The sequence below is a fragment of the Nesoenas mayeri genome (assembly GCF_963082525.1).
Source record: "Nesoenas mayeri genome assembly, chromosome: 18".
NCBI lineage: Eukaryota > Metazoa > Chordata > Aves > Columbiformes > Columbidae > Nesoenas > Nesoenas mayeri.
The window spans coordinates 9,602,769-9,620,108 of record NC_137566.1 but is presented as its reverse complement, the minus strand read 5'-3'; the positions used below and the strand labels follow the sequence as shown (position 1 = coordinate 9,620,108).

At 51.6% G+C, this 17,340-nt stretch overlaps 1 protein-coding gene across 4 annotated transcripts in view; it reads left to right on the top strand.

The window, feature by feature from the left end:
• Nucleotides 1–12,062, top strand: part of VAV2 (vav guanine nucleotide exchange factor 2) — a gene marked incomplete at both ends in the record, with an annotated part of 113,930 nt that extends 101,868 nt beyond the window's left edge. Inside the window, 15 exons of one of the 4 annotated variants that reach the window (XM_080356169.1) lie at nucleotides 1,073–1,158; nucleotides 1,417–1,549; nucleotides 2,722–2,831; nucleotides 3,317–3,418; nucleotides 3,523–3,611; nucleotides 4,299–4,315; nucleotides 4,651–4,672; nucleotides 5,942–6,069; nucleotides 6,270–6,344; nucleotides 6,928–6,980; nucleotides 7,638–7,754; nucleotides 7,857–7,944; nucleotides 8,038–8,161; nucleotides 11,250–11,404; nucleotides 12,015–12,062. In XM_080356169.1, the coding sequence (XP_080212295.1) occupies nucleotides 1,073–1,158; nucleotides 1,417–1,549; nucleotides 2,722–2,831; nucleotides 3,317–3,418; nucleotides 3,523–3,611; nucleotides 4,299–4,315; nucleotides 4,651–4,672; nucleotides 5,942–6,069; nucleotides 6,270–6,344; nucleotides 6,928–6,980; nucleotides 7,638–7,754; nucleotides 7,857–7,944; nucleotides 8,038–8,161; nucleotides 11,250–11,404; nucleotides 12,015–12,062 (1,347 nt within the window). Of the gene's footprint in view, nucleotides 1–1,072; nucleotides 1,159–1,416; nucleotides 1,550–2,274; nucleotides 2,290–2,721; nucleotides 2,832–3,316; nucleotides 3,419–3,522; nucleotides 3,651–4,298; nucleotides 4,316–4,650; nucleotides 4,673–5,941; nucleotides 6,070–6,269; nucleotides 6,345–6,927; nucleotides 6,981–7,637; nucleotides 7,755–7,856; nucleotides 7,945–8,037; nucleotides 8,162–9,062; nucleotides 9,150–11,249; nucleotides 11,405–12,014 lie in introns of all 4 variants that reach the window. The other 3 variants (XM_080356166.1, XM_080356167.1, XM_080356168.1) reach the window with 3 other exon arrangements.
• Between the last annotated feature and the right edge of the window lie 5,278 nt (nucleotides 12,063–17,340).

Below are 17,340 nucleotides of genomic sequence, written 5' to 3'. Positions count from 1 at the left end.
ATGCGGGCACAGCTGCTCTGTGGTCACGCTTTCCGACAGGCTAATGCAATTTGGGGGCTGACACCTGAGATGCTTCAAAAGGGCTGATGGAGGGGGGCACTGGGCTTGAGGACTTTGAGCCTTGAGTTCATTTGAAAACAATGAACTTCTAATTGATGGTTATTTAACAGATGGAGACAAACTCCTTAATTTTTAAGAGGAAACCTGCAAAAATTCTCTGGTGGGATACGGGCCGTTGCGGCTCATGGGTTTTGATTGAAGCAGCCGTGATAATCCTGATCTGCGTGAACAACCAGATATCGTGCTCCATAAAAACAAGGATGTAAATGGGGGCATGAGGCAGGCAGTTCTCCTCCTAGCAGCAGCCAGAGAGTAATTCTGACATGCGGGAGATGGGGTGTTAGCAAAGCAGTCGCTCCTGTCTGCAGGTCAATCCCACGCACATTCTGCTCCGTGTTTCCTTTCTTTGTGCTGGGCGGGACGTTGCGGAGTGATTGGTGTTATGTATACAGAGTCCACATGGCACAGCCAGGAAATAAATCCCGACTGTACACACAGCTGTGGGAAACGTTTATTTTCCTGATCAGCAGTGATGCTGCACGGTACTTATTTTTCCTGTAAGAACCATGCAAGGGGACTGATTCCTGTGGCTTGGCGGCTGTGCTGCACTGAGCACTGTTTGCAAGGGCTTTTGAGCTGGAAGACGAACTAAACAAACTTTTGGGTTGGGTTCCAGCCTCCCCAAAATCTCCAGTCTTGGTTCAGAATGGGAACCAAAACTATAAGAGCCCTGGTTCTGGTTTTGCAGAAACTCCTGGAAATACAGGTTATTTTTGGGGAAGGTGTTGCTTTCTGGATCGCATACCTTGCCAAAATGCTTTGACCCCTGCCATGCTGGTGCTGGAGCTGCATGGATCTGCGGTGGTCCCATTCCTGATGCCAGAACGCATCCCCTGGTGAGGATGATGCTGTTCCCAGGAGCTTCTGCAGCTGGTGGCAGGGCTGGGGGGATCTGGGATGGTTCGTGTTTCCACCTCTCCAAAGCATCTCAGCCCTGCTTTGCTTTCTGCAGCAAGTGAAGCTGGAGGAGTTTGGGAGGCCAAAGATCGACGGCGAGCTGAAGGTCCGCTCCATCGTCAACCACACCAAGCAGGACAGGTGAGTGAGCAACGGCGCTTGGGAGTTTTCCCAAATGAAACATGCCTTTGTTTGGCAATTCCCCTTGTACTCTTTTATTCAACTGTTGCTTAGAGTTGCACTGACAGCGCGAATGATGCGAATTTCACACCATCAGTGTGAAATCACAGCACATTCAGAGCATAGAACTCTGCAGAGCTTCCCGAATACTTCCTATTGAACGGGGAATTCAATGAGATGTTTTACGGGATTGCTTGTTTATATGCTTACTTTGGGCAGGTATTTATTTTTATTCGATAAAGTGGTGATCGTCTGCAAAAGGAAAGGATACAATTATGAGCTGAAAGAAATTATTGAGCTGCTCTTCCACAAGATGACTGATGACCCTATGAATAACAAGGACATCAAGAAGGTGGGTGGATCAGGGGCGTGGCTCTGCTGGAGAGCGTTTTGGAGCTGTTTGGGCCAGTCCTTGGGTAGTATGTTCCCATTAGCCTTTTAAAATAGAAACAGAGCTTGCAAAAAAAGCTGGAAAATAAATACTCAGCTTTCAGGGCAGCCTTACAGAGCATTGGGAAATGTTTGTTAATGTGGGGCTTGGCTTGATCCTTGACCTCCATCCTTGTAAAACAGCCCTGCAGAGGCTGGGCTGGTTGGAGTTGGGACAGAGGAAGCTGCTCCCGGATTTCTGGCCCATTGGCAGCCGAGGGACCGGCCAGGAGCCAACGTCAGCCGGGGTGGAGAGGAGAGAGGGAGGAAGAGAGGGAGGGAGGAAAGGTCCATCGATGCTCTTGCTCCCACGAGTCACGGGGTGGAGGAGCCTGGAAAGGCACCATGAGTGTTGCCAACCCACCTGCCAAAATCAATGCTCGGAGCATGGTTACCACTGAAGGCACATCATTTTGCCGATGGTTTGGAGCTTAGCGTGCAACCATGAAGGAAAACCTCCCAGCTGTCAGTTTAACAGAGACCCATTAGCTTAATCCACTTACGTGCAATGGGAAGAGGTGTTGTACAGATGGGATAAGTGACATTTGGGTGAGAACAGCCAATTTTGCCACTTGGGTGCTGAAGAAATGCTGCTAGCTTTGTGTTTTAATGAAATGTATTTCCACTTTGCTCTCCTATGCTTTCTAGTCTCATGGAAAAATGGTAAGCAAAGCATCCAGTTTTCTCTCGTGTTTTTCTGTGCAGTGTTGTAATGAGACGGGTAGAGCATATGTGCACTGGGCAGGTCAGATGTTCCTCCTGTGCTGTCAGTTGTTGTCAGGGAGAGATATAATGGCTGGGGAGGAGCCGTTAGAGCAGAAAAATCTGGGTTCTCTCATCTGCCACCATAAAATCCTATTTGGCCCTAGTGCACAATGCCCAGCTGATTCAGGCATCATTAGCTGTGATGTTTTAGAGAAACATGGAGCTCTTCATCCTCCTTCCCTGCTGTTACCTTTGCAAAGGTTCAGCAGAAGGGACAGGGACAGGCACTGAGAGCGGGGATTAAGATGCCTGAATAAAAGCACAGTGTGTTTTGCTGCTCGGGCGTTGGGAGCACCACGATCCCATCAGCTCCCCTGTTTTCTCTTGCAGTGGTCGTATGGCTTCTACCTCATCCACCTCCAGGGAAAGCAGGGCTTCCAGTTCTTCTGCAAGACCGAGGAGATGAAGAGGAAGTGGATGGAGCAGTTTGAAATGGCAATGTAAGCATGAGTGGCTGTTCTGTCCATGCTGTGCAGTTGCCAAGCACAGGAGGACAGTGTCTTGGACCAGTGGGTCACTGGAAACCAGCTGCGATAGCAAAGCCTGCAATGGGGCAGCTCGGCTGGGCTTGTTGGTCCTTATGCAAAAGGAGTTTGGGTCCAGTGTGAAGTCTGCACCCAGGTGTGGGTGGTGTGTCTCTGAAATGACACCTTGCCGTGGTGTCCAGCCGTGCGTGAGGCACCGAGCTGGGGCGGGAGGAAGATGTTGTGCGATTACGGGCCAAATCCGTGAATGTTGTCCCAGGGGAAGGTTGATGGGCAGAATCCTCTCTGCACAGTCAAGCCCTGACTCTGCTTTCATGTTTGATTTCTGATCTGTCCATGTAGTTTCCAAACTTTAACTGAAATGCAAACAGCAGCTGCTGTGACAGGTCACAGTGTGACGTGCAGGGACAGGTTGATAACCGCCAGGTCCTTTCCCTTAGGTCCAACATAAAGCCAGAGAAAGCCAATGCAAATCACCATAACTTTCAGATGTACACATTTGAAAAGACGACCAACTGCAAAGCCTGCAGGATGTTCCTAAGGTGAGCAACATCCATCCAGCTTTTCTGCATCTGCATTAAAACACGGAAAGAAAATCTCAAAGTTGAGGCTGAATTAGGACTTTCTGACTTCTTTTTTTGCACAGAGGAACCTTCTACCAGGGCTATCTTTGCCCCAAATGTGGAGCAGGTGCTCATAAGGAGTGCTTGGAGATCATTCCTCCCTGCAAGATTGGTGAGTTACTTCACATCAGCAGCAGCTTGTGCCAAGGAGGTGAATGCATGTGAATGATCTGAAAGATTCACTGTATAAAGCGCTAATGTTTATGCTTAACAAAACTTTAAGTATGCTCCAACCCACCTCCCAGGGCTGGAATTAACAGTGGCTGGTGGTTTAAAACACAAAACAACCAACCAAAACCCCCAAAACAAATTGCTGAATCCCGTGTATGTCAGAGGATCGCAGCGGATCAGGGTACCAGATGGGTGCCCCCAGCCCTGGTTCTTGGGGGGAATGGCATTTAGGACAGATGCTGAGTTCTTCATCAGCAGATATTGGTTAGTGAAAGCAGGAGGGTCTGCTCCAGGGATCATGTTTCTGATGAGGAGACACCTCGTCTCCAGACCCCAAATGCCTCACAGTATGGCAAAAATTAGTGTCCTTGGTCTAAATTAGGCAAACCTGTGACTGGGCTCTGCTCACCCTGTTCCTGAACTTTGTGCAAGTGAGAAAATGGCCTTGTCCAGCCCCAGTGCTGCTCTGGGTCTTGCCCAGTCAGTACAGAGCAGACCCCGGGCTCTGCTTTGTGCGTCCTCCAAGTCTGAACACTGATGCTGGTTTATTGATACAGCATCAAGCAAAACAGAAAATGAGGTTTGTTGCTTGATAAATTAACCACTTATTTCACCATTTCTATTGCAGGTTCCTCAGCAGACCAGGTACGTTGTTTGATGGCCCTTTTTTCCTGTATCCTTATCTAGTCAGAGTGCGGGCAGCCCTTGGGAAGAGCCAGCAATGGCCTTGGGGGGGTCCCAGTAACCTGGGGGACAGGATTGGAGACCAATGGCCTCTTTTCCAGCCTAAAACTGGCCTGGTTTGTTCAGCACCACAGCTCTCATAAGGTGCCAGACCCAGCTGGGGTGAGCACCATGGGCTGGGAGGTACCAGGGAGGTTTCGGGAGGGGGTTTCACATCCCAGTGGGTTCAGGCAGGTGCTCATGGAAAGAGCTGAGATTCCCTCTCCTCACAGAGACTTTTTCTTCTCTCTTTGCAGGATTCACTGGGTGCTGGACCTGGTAAGGGCATTACTGCATTGCAGGAGGGCTAATAGAGACGGCATCTTGATTGTGGCTGTGGGTGGTCCCTAGTGCTGAGCACATGGAGGGGAGAAACTCTTTCCAAAACCAGAGAGGGGCATTAGCAGCTACAGAGGGGTCCTGTGCTGCGATGGGGCGCTGAGGTCTCTCCTGTCCCTGCTCCCAAAGCCGCAGGTCGGGTCTCCTGCAGCTCCTCCCTGGGCTCAGCCCTCGCCCGCTGCGGCCACCAGCACTTTGGCATTTCTCTGGGTGCACTCATGTCACTGGCCGGCTCTGCCACATGTGTAAAGCTTCTGCACGTCACACCGGTGACCCAGGAGAGCCTGGCAAATGTCCTTGTGCCAGATCATCCTTCAAAGCCAGACCAAACCTGTCCTGGGAAGGAGACTTGTTGCTGATGGGGAGCATCCTCCTGCCAGCGCGTGTCCGCTGTGCTGCAGGGATCCGCCGCTCCAGGCACTGCGCTCTGATGGGGCTGTTAGTTGTGATGGTTACCGCAATATTTTTGTGTTTTCCTTTGTTTAAAACTAGCCTAGACAGAGCGCTGGGCCTGCCCTGCCCGTACTCTGGCTTGAAGGAGAAGGAACAACTTGTTTTTGCACTTTGTCTGATGAAAGGAAAGCCAAGTCTGGCAAAAAGAAACGTGAATCAAATTGGAGGTTTAAAAAAAAAAAAGCAAGGACAGAGTGCTCTTACTGGGTGGGGAGAGGCAGAGGTGGGGAAGCGTTTTGAAGACAAACACTGTGGTTTTAGTGCAGTTGGGGAAGCTTATTTAATGTGCAGTTGTTGGCGAGACAAGTGGACTTTGGCTGTGAGCTTCAGGGGCGTTTGGGTCCCAGGTCCGGCTGAAATTCCGTTCAAGCCGAGCGTTTACTGGTGTATTTTGCAATCGTGGATGTCACCGCTGACCCTGGTGGGGTTTGGAGCCAGCCGGGCATCGCCTAACGGGTGCCGCTCTGCCACAGCGGGGTTCGAGTCCAAGTGCAGGGCTGGGAGTCCAAGCTCTGGCTTGGCTCAGTCCTTCATGGGTTTATTTTTGCTCAGGGAACTCAATCATCCATGTAACTGCGGCAGCCAAGACTGTTTGCTGTGGAGACTGTTCCTTTCTGCTTTAATGCTTTCTGCCCCAGACCCTGCCTGCTGGTGCTGTTAGATTTGTGGTTCATGGGTTAAGGAAAATCAGCCTTCAGGAGGAGCATTTTTTCTTAACAGGGACTAAGTGATGAAAACGTTGTGTTTCTCTCCCAGGTCCTAAAATGGTGGCAGTTCAGAATTACCACGGAAACCCAGCTCCCCCCGGGAAGCCGGTGCTGACCTTTCAAATTGGGGATGTGATCGAGCTGCTGAGGGGGGACCCCGACTCGCCATGGTGGGAGGTGAGAGCGATTCCCCTCCCGAAATTCCCGGGAAGTTTTAAACCAGTGATTTCCACATCATCCCTTTTACTTGTGGGTTTTCCCGGGGGTTTGGAGCTGGGGGAGCTACAAGGCGGTTTGGATCCTGTCCCCATCCCTGCACAGTGAAAACATTGCTCCCCTCTGCACATCCCAATCTGATACCCAGCCTGGCTCTGCAGGGGCGGCTGCTGCAGACGAAGAAGTCGGGTTATTTCCCCAGCTCGTCGGTAAAGCCCTGTCCTGTGGATGCGAGGGTGAGTGCCAAGCGGGAGATGGAGCGCGGGGATGGGCGCTGGGGCTGTCACGGGAGGTGATGCTGCTCCGGCAATGCCTATTGCTCTGCTCAGCCCATTGCTTGAGACCGTTGTCCTTCCAGTAAGGCCCTGGACCTCGAATGAGACCTTTTACTGTGTATCCATCATCCCATGGTTGCAAATGTGTGGTCAGGTTGGTCTCAGCCCCATTCCCAAGGTTGGGGTTGGTGTGACCAGGTCCAGACTCCATCCCTCTTCTGCAGGGAGAGGAACAGAGTACTTGAGATCAGTCACGGTACAGGAAAACTGCACTTTATTTATATTTCTTTTACTGTGTTTTGTAACACTGTCAGCTGCTTCCCAATTAAGAAACGCTCAGGTAAATGAAAAAACGCAGCATGCTCATCGCAACGGGGAGGCTGAGAGAAATGCTCAGCTACAACACTGCCCTCCGCCGCTGAAGCCAATAATTCAGAAACAGCTTGGCAGCCAAAAACCCTCCTGTGGAGAGGAGCATCTCACATGTGATCTATAGCCTAATGAGACACTGCCTCGTCACTAATGAGCAACGTTCTCTTCGCAGCCTCCCAACAGCCGCCCGCCTTCGCGGGAGATAGACTACACGGCGTACCCGTGGTGAGTGCCCCTGGGCTGAACACGACTTCCTCTGGCCATAAAGATATATTGACCCTCGCCTTTTAATTGTTACTTCGTCAGGAATCCACTCTAATAATGAATGGTGAAGGCAGGGTAGCAGTGGTTTGCATCTCTCCTCCCTTATGGCCACGGGGCAGCTGCTGCGGTGTCGTTTGGGGGCGAAACCTGATGCAGCATCAGTGGGGATTTCTTCACCGATGGAGAGGGTCAGAGGCACAAGGAGAGATACCGGTTTTTCTTCCCATTTTCTGTGCCCAGGAAACCATTTTGGAAGGAAGGAAGCAATTCCTGCCTTGGAAGGAGAGGCCACACTTGGCTTCTCTCCTGCTCTTTCCCTCCAGCTCCACATTTGCAAATCCATGAGGATAAATTATCCACACTCCTCCTTTACCTAGGGATCCATTCCCAATTAGTGGGATTTTGTAGGTGTAATACTTTAAAGAGGTTACACTCTGCATCACTCACCCTCACTGTTCAGTGCCCAAGCAGCTTCTTGTCCATCTTGGGTTTCTCTACTTGCCTTCTCAACCTTCACACCTTTAAAAAAAATGTGTCTTTTTGTCAAAAGCATGCCCATTTTAAAGATAGGCATTATTTTTTACTTCATTAAATTAATTCATTAACGCCGGGGCTCAGGTTCGCAGGGAACATGGAGCGGCAGCAGACGGACAACCTGCTCAAGTCCCATGTCAGTGGCACCTACCTGATCCGGGAGCGGCCGGCCGAGGCCGAGCGCTTTGCCATCAGTATTAAGTGAGTAATAATTTAGTAATTTAGAGTTGCTCAGTGTGGAAGGTGAGATAGGGCTGGAGCACCCAGCCGCATTTCCTTGAGTGCCTTTGCTACCATTTGCAGGTTCAACGAGGAGGTGAAGCACATTAAGGTGGTGGAGAAGGACAACTGGATTCACATCACGGAAGCCAAGAAGTTTGAAAGCTTGTTGGTAGGTTTGTGTAGCCTCTTCAAGCTTTTGCACCACCCCTACAAGTCCCGCAGAGGATGGTGGGGACAACTGGTTCCTCTCCGTCCTTCCCAGGAGCTGGTGGAGTACTACCAGAGCCACTCGCTGAAGGAGAGCTTCAAGCAGCTGGACACGACGCTGAAATACCCCTATAAATCCCGAGAGCGCTCTACCTCCAGGACCTTCACCCGCTCCCCAGGTAAAACCCAGCTCAGCCGCACGAGCAGGCGCCGTTAAACTTGCGGTGGGGAATCCCACCCTTTCAGCAAGGTGTAGGAGCATCGTCTGGATGAAGTGATTTATAGCTTTGCTTTAGGGCTTGCACCCCCGAGTTTACAAAGAAGTCTCCTGTTTGGCTGGTGGCATTTTGAGGACGGGTCTCATAGGAAGTGACAGCGGTCTTGGGGATCCAACCAAGCTGGGGCTGCTCCTGAGAGCTCGGGTGCAGCTTCCCAGGGAGAGCTTTAGCTGGAGGAACCTCTTTTCCCTCCTCTGGTTCTGCACCCTGTCCTGGGGATGATTTGCCACCCCCTGGTCCTGCCGGGAGGATCTGAGGCTGTCAGGGGAGATGTGATGCTGTTAGCGGGATGTATCGTGTCTTACCCGCCCCTATGAGTTTTTGCGTGTGTGTTTTAATGGATCCAGTTCCAGTGTGACTTGTGATGGTTTGAATCCCAGTGGGATTTATTGGAGGTGATGGGAGAAATGGTAAGTCTGTGCTAATCAAAACAAATAGGAAGCAAAGTGTACGTTAGCATTAAATGTTCTGCTTTGTCTAAAAGCCTGACTGCAGAAATAACGACTTTGTGAGGAATGTGTGCATTTTTAAAAATATAAAAGGAAGATAGTTTTTAAAAACTAAATATTCTTTTGCATAAAATACAACCCTAGGATGACTTTTGAGCCCCCACGCTGCCTGTGCAGGGCCAGACGTGCCACCAGCTGTCCCAGCTCTGCGTCCCTGTGCAAGCCCTTCTGCATGCCTTGCCCTGTATTTCTCCGTCGGCTTTTAAAGCATTGTGCATTATAATACATATTTTTTTAATTTCCTTTTTAATGCGTGTTCTGCCTCTTTCTGTTTCTCTCTAACCTCTTTGCAGCCTCCTGCGCTTCCTACAACTTTTCTTTTCTCAGTCCTCAGGGCCTCAACTTTTCTTCTCAGAACTCCTCCAGTCCCTTCTGGTCAGGTACCGGTGCCTCTCCCCGCCAGAGAGACCTGCAGCATCCCCAGCTTGAAAGCCATCGCTGGCGGGACCTGCGGGGTCCCCGCTGTCCCCTCATCACCCCCAGGCACTTGAGGGGGTCCCCAGTGCTGCCCTGGGGCACAGCCTGGAAATAAGTTAATTAACTGAGGCTTGGCTGGAAGCAAAATGTGCTCCCCTCATCTCCCCATAATCAAGGCAGGGAGGAGATGGAGTTGTTGCTATTTGAGAAAAGGGGCTAAAATTAACAACAACAAAACAAGTGAATCTAGTGCATTGGGATCTCATGATGTACTTCAAGCTCAACCTGCTTATCCCATGTGTTTCACTAAATGAGCATTGGCATCACACTGTCTTCCAGACCATTCCTCCTTGCTGTACAAGGAGAACATTTCGATGTCCGGCAGTTTTTGAGCTCTGGCATCTGTGACTGCTCAGGAGCCCCTTGGTGGGGAGGCTGGGGGGGGAACTTGTGCTCTAAATGTGTTTTGTGGCTCCGAGTCCTTGCAGAGACAGCAGTGGTGCTCTGGCCTTTGAACCCCATCGATTAAATGCATTACAGACTGGCATCTTCCTCCCTATTTGGCGGGGATCAGAGCAAAATTGTGCCAGTTTATTTCTTCCCATTTAAGCTTTTACTTTTTATATTTTGCTGAGGCCGGACAGGGAAAATCATCAGCAAAGCCACATGTGTTTTCCTTGGTGTCATGTTTGGGAAAACATTTAACTTTTCAAGGTATTGGGACATAATTCTGGGAATTTGGGATCCTTTAGCTGCATACAAAGTATTGCATAAAATAATTGGTGCAGCAGTGGGCTCTGAGCAAGCTCCTGATGGAAGAGTGCAAAGCTGCCACGATTCTCGCTCCATTCTCCATCCTGGCGAGGATGGAGGAGCCCTCCAGTGATTGCACGTTGTGTCTGCACCGCCTCCATCGCCATCCTCATCTCCTTCCATCTTGAGAGCTGAAAACCTGGGCAAAGCTTTTCCTCAAACTTAGTTCAACCTTGGTTTGCGAGCTTTTTGTTAAATGGAAATCCGTCCTCGAAACTCCTGCGACAAAAGGGGCAGCTTCACCGAAGCACAACGTCCCTTCGGAGTGGGGTTTTTACATTTTTTTCTTCTTTTTTTTGCATTTTTTTCTTCCTCTCCCTGTCCCATCCCTCCCATTGTTGCTCTCCAGCTCTCCTTCCCCCCTGCCCAGGCACTGGGGTGGGGATGTCAAGCTCTGCTCCTGCTGTTTCCCCCTCCTCGTTGCTCCCCTATGCCAAGGGTTTCCCTTCTGCCTCCCCGAGCATCCCCTGCCTGAAGTGATGCAGATCCGCGGTGCCGGGGCCGTGCCGGTGCTGGCGGAGGTCAGTCCCAGGATGGTCCCCAAGGACAAGTTGCTTGGCATGAGGTGTTGGTCAGCATTAGGGTTTGCAGGGTGCTTTTGCACATTTTGGGCTATTGGGAGACCAAGCTTCTTCCAAGGCCCCTGGCAGGGACAGGAACAGGGGGGATACTGGGTTTGCAGCTTGTTCCTCCTCGTGGCAAAACATACAGGTTTTGCTCAGCATTTCTAGGAGAATCCAATCCCAGTAACTTATTTTTTGGAAGTAGTATAAATACAAGTTAATTTGCGAAATCTTCTGATGAGGTGGTGCCATCAGGTGCTGGGAGCTGTGCAGCAGCCAGACATGATGTTGATGGTGGAACAGGATTTTTCCCTGATTTTATTCTAATGACTGTGTATTCCCATGAAATCTCTTTCGCAACCTTCTCACAAAAGCACCCCTCACCCCAGTGATCCCTACCAAGTCCTTCCTAGACTCTCCTGATCAGAAGAGAGTCTTCCCAAGCCCACAGAGCTGTTTAAAGCCTGGCAGGAATTCAGTTCACCCCCGACCATCCCAGTCCGTGTGGGGCTGAGCAATTGGGATGAGCCAGCTGCACCATCCCATCTGATCCAGGTCGTGGCATTGCGATGGGAGCCAGCGCCGTGGTGGAAAACCCAGGTTGAACCTCACCAAGCTTTCTCCAGGCTTCGGCCGGTCCCCTGCGGTGGGGCAGGTCCCGACTCCCTCTGCTTTGTCCCCTCGCAGTGTTCACCCCACGGGTCATAGGGACGGCGGTGGCACGATACAACTTCGCAGCGCGGGACATGCGGGAGCTCTCGCTGCGAGAGGGTGACGTGGTGAAGATCTACAGCAGGATCGGCGGGGACCAGGGCTGGTGGAAGGGGGAAACCAACGGAAGAGTGAGTGCATCCAGATAACGTCCCATCCTGTTTCTGCAGCGCACGGTCCTCCCTGTTCTCAACCTGCCCAGCTAGAACACAACCTGCTGCCGGCCCAGCAAAGGGCAGAGGGATGCGTCCCACTCTCTCATGCTCTTTTCTGGCTCATGGGTGGGTTGTCATCTCACCAGAGCCACCGCTGTGTCCTCAGTCGGTGCTGTGTGACAGGGACACGTGATGTGGTGGCAGGCCAGCTTGGGCGATTTTGGGATCTGCCCTTCCTTAAACCTGCACCTGGGGGGTTTCTGGAGGAGCAGCTCTGCAGGTGACAGGCTCAGCATCCTGGGGACAAGCAGCAGGCTGATGGCTTGACCTGGTGTCCCATGGAGTTTGTAACACTGGGGACCGATTCTTCATGCCCTGATCCTTTATACACTGTGGACAACCCATGTGTCCAAGGCAATGTATAGTTAGCTTTGTCCCAAGTGAGGGTGAAGGCTGCGGGCGCATCCATCACTGTACAGATGCTCATGGGGAACAGCACATGGTGACAGGGGAATAGTCCTGGTGACAGGACAGGAGGTCACTTCAGCTCCCCAGTCTCCAGCTCTTCTCTCCGCTTCCCCGACAGGTCGGCTGGTTTCCCTCGACGTACGTGGAAGAGGAGGGGGTGCAATGACTGCGGGGATGTCTGGTGGAAAGTCCTCGAGTGCCCAGAGCGAGCCGCTGCAGACCGTGCACAATTGTCCCAACGCCTGCGGGTCCCCGTGAACCGTGGCCGGACGCCTCCTGGGACGGTTCTCACAGACTTTAGCAACCCGTTCCTCTGTACAGCGTGTGCCTGCGCATGTCGGGGCCGCTGCCGGCCTCACTTCTCTTGCGTGTATAGAAGATGAACGGTCTGTCGGATGACATCCACGTAGCAGCTGCGGAAGAGTCCCGGGAAAGCCGTGTTCCCCTGCATGGACAGAGCTGAGAGACTCTGCGCGATGCCCGTCAGAGGATGGGGGACAAACCTCTTGGAGTTAAAAAAAATAATGTTTTTAATGTTTTAAAAGCCACCATGGTGATGGTGGTGGGAGGGCGAGGCTGAAGGTTTGTGCCTGGCTGTGCCAAGGTGAGAATTTGAGGGTTTCTAAGGGGAGGGAGTCACTCAGCCCCAAGGAGATGATGCGGACCCCACACCACACTGTTCGGGTGGGCTCCCAGCTCAGGATTTCGGCAGCGTCCCCAGGCAGCTGTGGCTGGGGCGATGGGGCAGAGCAGGGACATGCGGCCCTGGAAGAGGGAGAGGCTGTTGCTCATCTCTGAAGGATGCCGGCTGTGACACCAGGAGCACGTTTTGACCATCAGACGTAGGCTGGAAGTGACCTCCAGGTCAGACAGGAGGGAAAGGAGCTACTTTGGCATCCCAAGCCCCATTTTCTTTACAACCACCTTTGGTCCCACCAGCCTTGCTGGGGGCTGACTGGTCTCACCGGTAAGCAGGGGTTCTCGGTGTGCTTCAGGGCTGGATACTGGCTTTGGCACACAAGGGTTTTGGAGGCCACCAAGGCATCAGGTACACGCAGAGGAGTGGACGGGAGTGTGTGTCTGTGGGTCTGTCTGTAATCCCACTGTGGGCAGGATCCCCTTGGGCCAGGCTGATTCTTCTTGCAGCCACAAACCCACCCAAGTAAGGGCTATGGTATCAACTCCTGATTTCTCTTGCTAAGTTGTAAAAAGCATCTCTTCTTCCCCAGCTGTGTGCACTTTTGGGGGCTGTGAGTGCTGCCCCCTCTTCTCCTCCCACAGGCTGTTACTGCTGCTGCTGTCAAGTAAAGGTCCGTCTGTCCTGGCATTGCCACTTTGTCCTGAGCACCGTCTGTCTGAGTCTGTTCTTTACAAAGTGCAGCCCCCATGGCTGGTAGGCAGAGCTGCCGGGTGGAAATCCTGGCCACCGTCTTGTGCCGGGCGCTGGCTTTACTCTCCACCTCCAGAATTTTACTTCTAAAGTGCAAATACGAACAAATAATGTGTGTGGTGGGGAACAACTTTCCTCTACCCAGTTTTTGAGCCTCAAGAGATGCTCTCCAGCCTCTCTGAATCCGTGGCATTTTGAGCTGGTGCTTCCATGACCTGACATAGTTCTCATGGGACTTGCGGTGGTCCTGCCATGGAGTGCCCTGGGCCTGGTCTGGGGACACCAGCGCTGGGTGGGTGAGCGGTGCTGATGCCATCGGTCCTTGGCACGAGGGTCCCACGGCTGCATCCGAAGCCTTGCTGCAAATGGAGCAATGAGGCCCTGTTTGGGATAATAAATGGAAGAGTTTGGGACACTCAAGGAAAAGTTAGTAACTTGGAAATTCAACGTTGTTGGTCAGTGACAAGCCCAGAGCTGCCCTGTTTTGCTGCCTATTGCTCCCGGAGCCTCTGTACTCGGTGCCAGGGGGAGTGGGGTCTGGGTTGGGGTCTGTCTGGGGCAGGTGCCCACTGAGGTCTTGTTCTGGGAGGTGACAAGGACATGGCTCAGGGCTCTCCCATGGTACTGTGGCCATAAGGGAAAATTTTGGGGTGCAGGGAGCTGGCGATGTCCTGGATTCCTGGAGCTGTGGAGCTTGGGGCGTATTTAGGGGAGATGAGACACACGCACACACCCGAGACAAACTCACGATGGCTCATGTTACGCCTCAGATCCTAAAGCCTTACGCGACCCTCCTGTTTAATGTGGCCGGTTTTTGTAAGACGGATCCCAAAGGGATCCCTGAGCTCCACCGCTGCCCACGCTCCCCTCCCAGCCCCCCCAAACCCCCTCCCTCTGGAGAGCTCTCCCCTCTTGTGTTTACTGTTGTAAGAAACTCGTTAAAGAGATTTGATTTGTTTGTAAGTAATTATTCAGCCATTTGCCACAATATATATCTGTGAATAAGAAGGGAAATGTTTTTTTTTTATGATGGTGAGAAAATTGTATATATATTTTAGCTCATCGCAGATCATTCAAAGTTGCAATGGGATACGTTGGAAAATAATATGTAAATTCCGTGGGTTTTTCCTTTGCACTGCACTAACTGGGGTTGGGTGGAGGTGGCTTAAAGGTAAAACTGTTTGTTTATGGAATAGTTTATAGCTGGGAATTTGGAAATCATTTGGAATAGCTTGTAATGCTGGAATAGAAACTTTAGCTGCTACTTAGAAACCCTTTTGCATGTGGTTTTTCCAGACCTTTTTAAGTTACAATACATCAAAGTAAATTCCACAACGAAAAAAAAAATAAAGTGTAATTTTGCTGATAGGTTTCTTTATTCCAGCCATGGTTTTTACTGTAGTTCAGGCTTGTGTCAGGCTTCTTGTCACTAAGTCCCCTTGGCTGTGCTGGGGACAGTGGGGTGGCTTGGCCAGTCCAGGGGAGACGTGTGCTCATGGGGATGAATCCTTTCTGACTGCTATCATGAACTCTAAGTGTTCGTACCCCTTCCAAAACCCAGAACAAACCCTTCCTGCAGTGCCAGGCGCGGCTCTTTGCGGGGAGGTGATGCTGGAGCCAACTGTTTGCCTCTCGAGTTCCTTCTGCTGGTCTCCGGAGCAGCTGCCCCTCCTGCAGTTGTCTCGCATTCCTGGGGTTCCTCTCACTGACATGGGGAGAGAAGGAGCATGATTTTCCACGGCTTCCAGTCTCTCCCAAGTATCATATTCCAGAATCCCGCACGCAGCAGTGTCTTCCAAAGCAATAAAAGAAGTTGCACAGTTGCTTATAAAATAGCTGAGGCATTGCTGGAGGTTTCAGCCCAGAGCAGGGATGCGAGATGCCACTGTGAGCTGCCATGTCATTTAATTAATAATATTATTTTTTTTCTGCTTTTGGAGTCCTCAGTGCTTTCTCCTTCTCGCTTCAGCTTTCACAGGGTCAGCTGAAAGGGGCCATAGCAATGAGCAGAGTTGTTTTACGTGGAGAAGCAGGACATGAGCTGGGCAGTAAGTTTTGGATGCTGATTTGGAAGGGTGCTACTCAGCCAGGTATTTAGCCTTGGCTGAGATGATGACCCCAGCCTGGGATAAAACCTTTCACTACTTTTGCTCTTCAGTCTAAGGGAAGCTTTCCAACATGCACCATGTATGAAACACCAGGTTTTGGTACCTGGGTGCTCTCCTGCCAGTGATGAGCATCAGCTCATCCCCGAGCGGGTTGGGCATCGCCCTCGGATGCCCCTGGTGCAACTGAGCTGCATAAACGCGGCACTGGAGCCTGGAACCAACTGATGGCTGCAAGAGCAGGTAAATGCAGAAATCTGCTTCTAGGCCAGGTCCTGGCTCTGGGGACATCCCTGTCACACCAGGGGCTGGCTCCTGGGTGGCAGCCAGTAACATTTAACCTTCAGGGGGTGGTGGTTTGAGCTGGATTTGCTCGACTCTCTGGGTTTGCACCGGTGGGGGCTGAAGCCTTGGGGATAAACAGGGCATTTATTTGCCCTGCCCACCCACAGCCAGGTGCTGTAACCAGACCGGGAGCAGCTTTCCCAAGGGCATTAACAGGAAAATAAATCTCCAGCTGTGGCCAACGCAGTTGATGCAGCCCTGCACAGACCCTGGACAGAAAGATGCACCAGTCTTGGGTTTTCTTTTTTTCCCTATAACAAATTCAGGCTGCAGTGCAGGGGAAAGGGCTCATGCGGGTGATGGGGATGGTGTAGACTTGCAGGCTGGTCCACACAGTGAGCAGCTGCAGTTCTGCAACACGCCTGACTAGTTCCTTCCCGTGTTAGTCGTAATGTTTTCTGTGACCTGGAAAACTCCAGCTGGCACATGCAAAATGCTATGCTTCTTTATTTTATATTTAATCTAAGAATTACAGGGAAAAGACCAAGCTGGCCTAGGCTTCCTCTATGTTGGACTGACCATCAGTAAAAATAACCACCCTCATTCCTGCTCTGGAGCTGCATCCCTGGAGCAGGGACTGAAATCACAGCTTCTTTCTCCACTATCAGTCCTGAACTTGGTGAATGTCTCAGGCTCCTGAATGCACACTTGGGTTGTATTGTTTTAAGCCTGGCCTAACCCAAAGGTCGTATTTATAATTAGGACATACTGATGAAATGCCTTTGTCCTGTCAAACAGAAACAGCCCATTGCAAACAGGAGTTTAGACTTGTTTGCATCTCTTTGGTTATTTTGAGCAATTAGTCCGTGGAGAAGCCTGGAGGACCTGGGGCTCTCTCTTTAAAACTTAGAAACTGATTCTATCTTTGGGAAAAATGCTGCCTGAAACAGGGCCTAAGTGCTGGAACAAACCAACCCCTTGGCTCCTATCCAAGCCCTTCCCAAACTGGGGGAATGTGGATGCAGAGTGGGTACCGCCGTGTGTTCAGCGTGTGAGAGCAGAGGTGCGGGGTGGTGGGGAGCAGCGAGGGCACCTTCTTGGGGTCACAGTGCTGCTGAATGCTCAACCCCAACAAAACACCGTCCCTGGGCTGCTCCACGGGGCTATGGGTGGGTGATCCTGCTCGGGGGACGCTGCAGGGACCACGATGCTGCTCAGACCCCAACCCCACCAACTGCCAGCCAAACCCCAGCTCCACCCCGACCCCTGTTCCTCTGAGATATCCAAATGAGGCCCTTCAGAGCCGCCTTTACAGAGCTTGCACTGCCCGCGTATCCTGCCCAAACAGGCCCTAATTTCAGGGGTGAGTCCTCGCTTTGAGCAAGTGGGTCTGCCCTGGGAAATGTGTAAATTCATTTTAATTCTGCTCTTAAAACGTAAGCGCTGGGAACTCTGGCAGGAGGGTCAGATGGTGCCTTTCGTTGCCGTGTTTGCTTTCTGGCATCCAGCTGACGGCTCCCGCCAGCCCGGGAGGGTGCGAGTCCCCGCTGGCCCCAGCCCGGCTGTTTGTTCTCTGCCAGGCACTGAGCTGAGGAAAAAAGCAGCATTTTCCTCCCTGTTTTGAATTTCTCCACTCTGCCCGACTTTTTGTTCTTCGTGGAGAA